A 2,275-nucleotide genomic window follows, 5' to 3' on the forward strand; every position below is an offset into this window, starting at 1 on the left:
GTTGCTGTCCCCCATTCCTGCCCCCTGCCCAGGACATTCCTCACCCCCCAGGACACTCAGGCTCCGGCCATGGGGATGGGGTGGGGGTCACCCACTGCCCCCCACCTGCTGCAGCCGTGCCCAGGGACCCTGAGGCCTTGCAGGGCTCAGCAGAGGTGACAGAACAAGACGGAGCAGCCCCACGCAGGGGGAAAAGAGGTTTTATTCCAGGTTTCTCCTCCAGGACGCGTGTCCTGCTCCCACCAGCGTGTGTCCTCAGAGCTGGCGGACACCCCACGCTCCCACCCATCCAGAGATCCCCGTTTGGCACTGGGGGGAAGCCGCCGGATTGAGGGGCACAGCCGGACCCCCCCGCAGGGCTGGGAGGAGGCGGGAGCTGGCTCTGTGCCCACACCTGCACGAGCCCCCTCCCCACGCCCCAAAGGCACATCTGGAGGGGCTGAGGGTCCGTCCCCGGGGGCTGGGGGGCCGGAACCCCCTTGGCTACCGGTGCCGGTGCTCCAGGAGAGCCTCGAAATCCGGGGAGCAGACCAGCTTGTGCCGCACGTGGCCCAGCACAATCATCTCGCCCGTCCGGTTGTCCCCGATGCCGACGGACACCAGCTCCTGTCCCATGGGGGAGGAACACCCGTGAGCAGCCTGATCCCATGGGAATCCCTGGGAAAAGGGTCCCAGAGGGCCACCAGCAGGACCCTTCCCCACCGCTGTCCCAGGGAAGGGCTGCCCGGGGGTTATTTTGGGGTGAAACCCCCCAAAATTGGGTGGCAGTGTCCCCCCGATACCTGTAGGAAGGAGCAGGGGGTGCCCATGGTCACATCCAGGGTCACCTTGCCCAGCACCAGCTGCACCTTTCCCGACTTTCGGATGAGCAGTTTCCCCACCTGCCCCTCGGGGAGGTCAGCCAGGGTGCAGGTGTTCTCCGCCTGCTTCGCCTCCTGCCGTGGGCACAGCAGGGTTGGGATCGCACCGTGGGGTTGGGATCACATCACAGGATTGGGATCACACCACGGGGTTGGGATCACATCACAGGATTGGGATGACACCACAGAATTGGGATCGCACAGCGGGATTGGGATCGCACAGCGGGATTGGGATCATACCACAGGATTGGGATCACACCACAGGATTGGGATCATACCACAGGATTGGGATCACACCACAGGATTGGGATCATACCACAGGATTGGGATGACACCGCGGGATGGGGATCACATCACAGGATTGGGATCACACCATGGGATTGGGATCACACCACGGGATGGGGATCACACCACAGGATTGGGATGACATCACAGGATTGGGATCACACCACGGGATTGGGATCACACCACGGGATTGGGATCACACCATGGGATTGGGATCACACCACAGGATGGGGATCATACCACGGGATGGGGATCACATCACAGGATTGGGATGACACCACGGGGTTGGGATCACATCACAGGATTGGGATCATACCATGGTGTTGGGATCACATCACAGGATTGGGATCACATCATGGGATTGGGATCGCACCACAGGATTGGGATCACACCGCAGGGTTGGGATCACATCACAGGATTGGGATCACATCATGGGATTGGGATCACATCACAGGATTGGGATCACACCGCAGGGTTGGGATCACACCACAGGGTTGGGATCACACCACGGGATTGGGATCGCACCATGGGATTGGGATCGCACCATGGGATTGGGATCACACCACAGGATGGGGATCACATCACAGGATTGGGATCGCACCACGGGATTGGGATTGCACCACAGGATGGGGGGACAGCACCGTGGGATGGGGGGGACAGCACAGGATTGGAGGGGAAAGGACACCACAGGATGGGGGGGATGACGCCATGGGATGGGGGGGCACATCATGGGATAGGCGGGAAGTCACCATGGGACTGGGGAAGATGACGCCGTGGGATGAGGGGGAGACATCACGGGATGTGAGGGAAAGGACAGCACGGGATGCAGAGGATAATGAACCAGGGAGGAACATGACACCGGGAGGACATCACAGGATGGGGTGGAAAGGACACTACGGGATGGGGGGACATCCTCATGCGCTTGGGGGAGATGACACCACAGGAGGAGAGGGCTCACACCCAGGGATGAGGGGACACCCCCACCGAGCCCCTACCTGGCTCTTCTCCTGCTTCACCACCACCACCTGCCCGTCCTCGTTGTGCAGCTCGGATTTGATGGGTTTGGAGTCGTGGGTGGGGGGCTGGCCGGGCAGGGTGGGGGGCAGCTGCAGGAACACCAGCTCCTCCTC

At 61.7% G+C, this 2,275-nt stretch overlaps 2 protein-coding genes across 2 annotated transcripts in view; both read right to left on the minus strand.

Annotated features, from left to right (window-relative positions):
- PIWIL2 (piwi like RNA-mediated gene silencing 2) overlaps nucleotides 1–289 on the minus strand; it is a 14,080-nt gene extending 13,791 nt beyond the window's left edge. Inside the window, exon 1 of the mRNA XM_017732403.1 lies at nucleotides 273–289. Within this exon, the coding sequence (XP_017587892.1) occupies nucleotides 273–289 (17 nt within the window). The remainder of the gene's footprint in view (nucleotides 1–272) is intronic.
- The window catches only part of POLR3D (RNA polymerase III subunit D), a gene marked incomplete at its 5' end in the record, with an annotated part of 3,839 nt that continues 1,738 nt past the window's right edge, over nucleotides 175–2,275 (minus strand). Inside the window, 3 exons of the mRNA XM_017732413.1 lie at nucleotides 175–606; nucleotides 783–935; nucleotides 2,141–2,272. Of these exons, the coding sequence (XP_017587902.1) occupies nucleotides 484–606; nucleotides 783–935; nucleotides 2,141–2,272 (408 nt within the window). The remainder of the gene's footprint in view (nucleotides 607–782; nucleotides 936–2,140; nucleotides 2,273–2,275) is intronic.

Source organism: Corvus brachyrhynchos, unplaced genomic scaffold (genome assembly GCF_000691975.1).
Source record: "Corvus brachyrhynchos isolate BGI_N302 unplaced genomic scaffold, ASM69197v1 scaffold150, whole genome shotgun sequence".
NCBI classification, from domain to species: Eukaryota; Metazoa; Chordata; class Aves; order Passeriformes; family Corvidae; genus Corvus; species Corvus brachyrhynchos.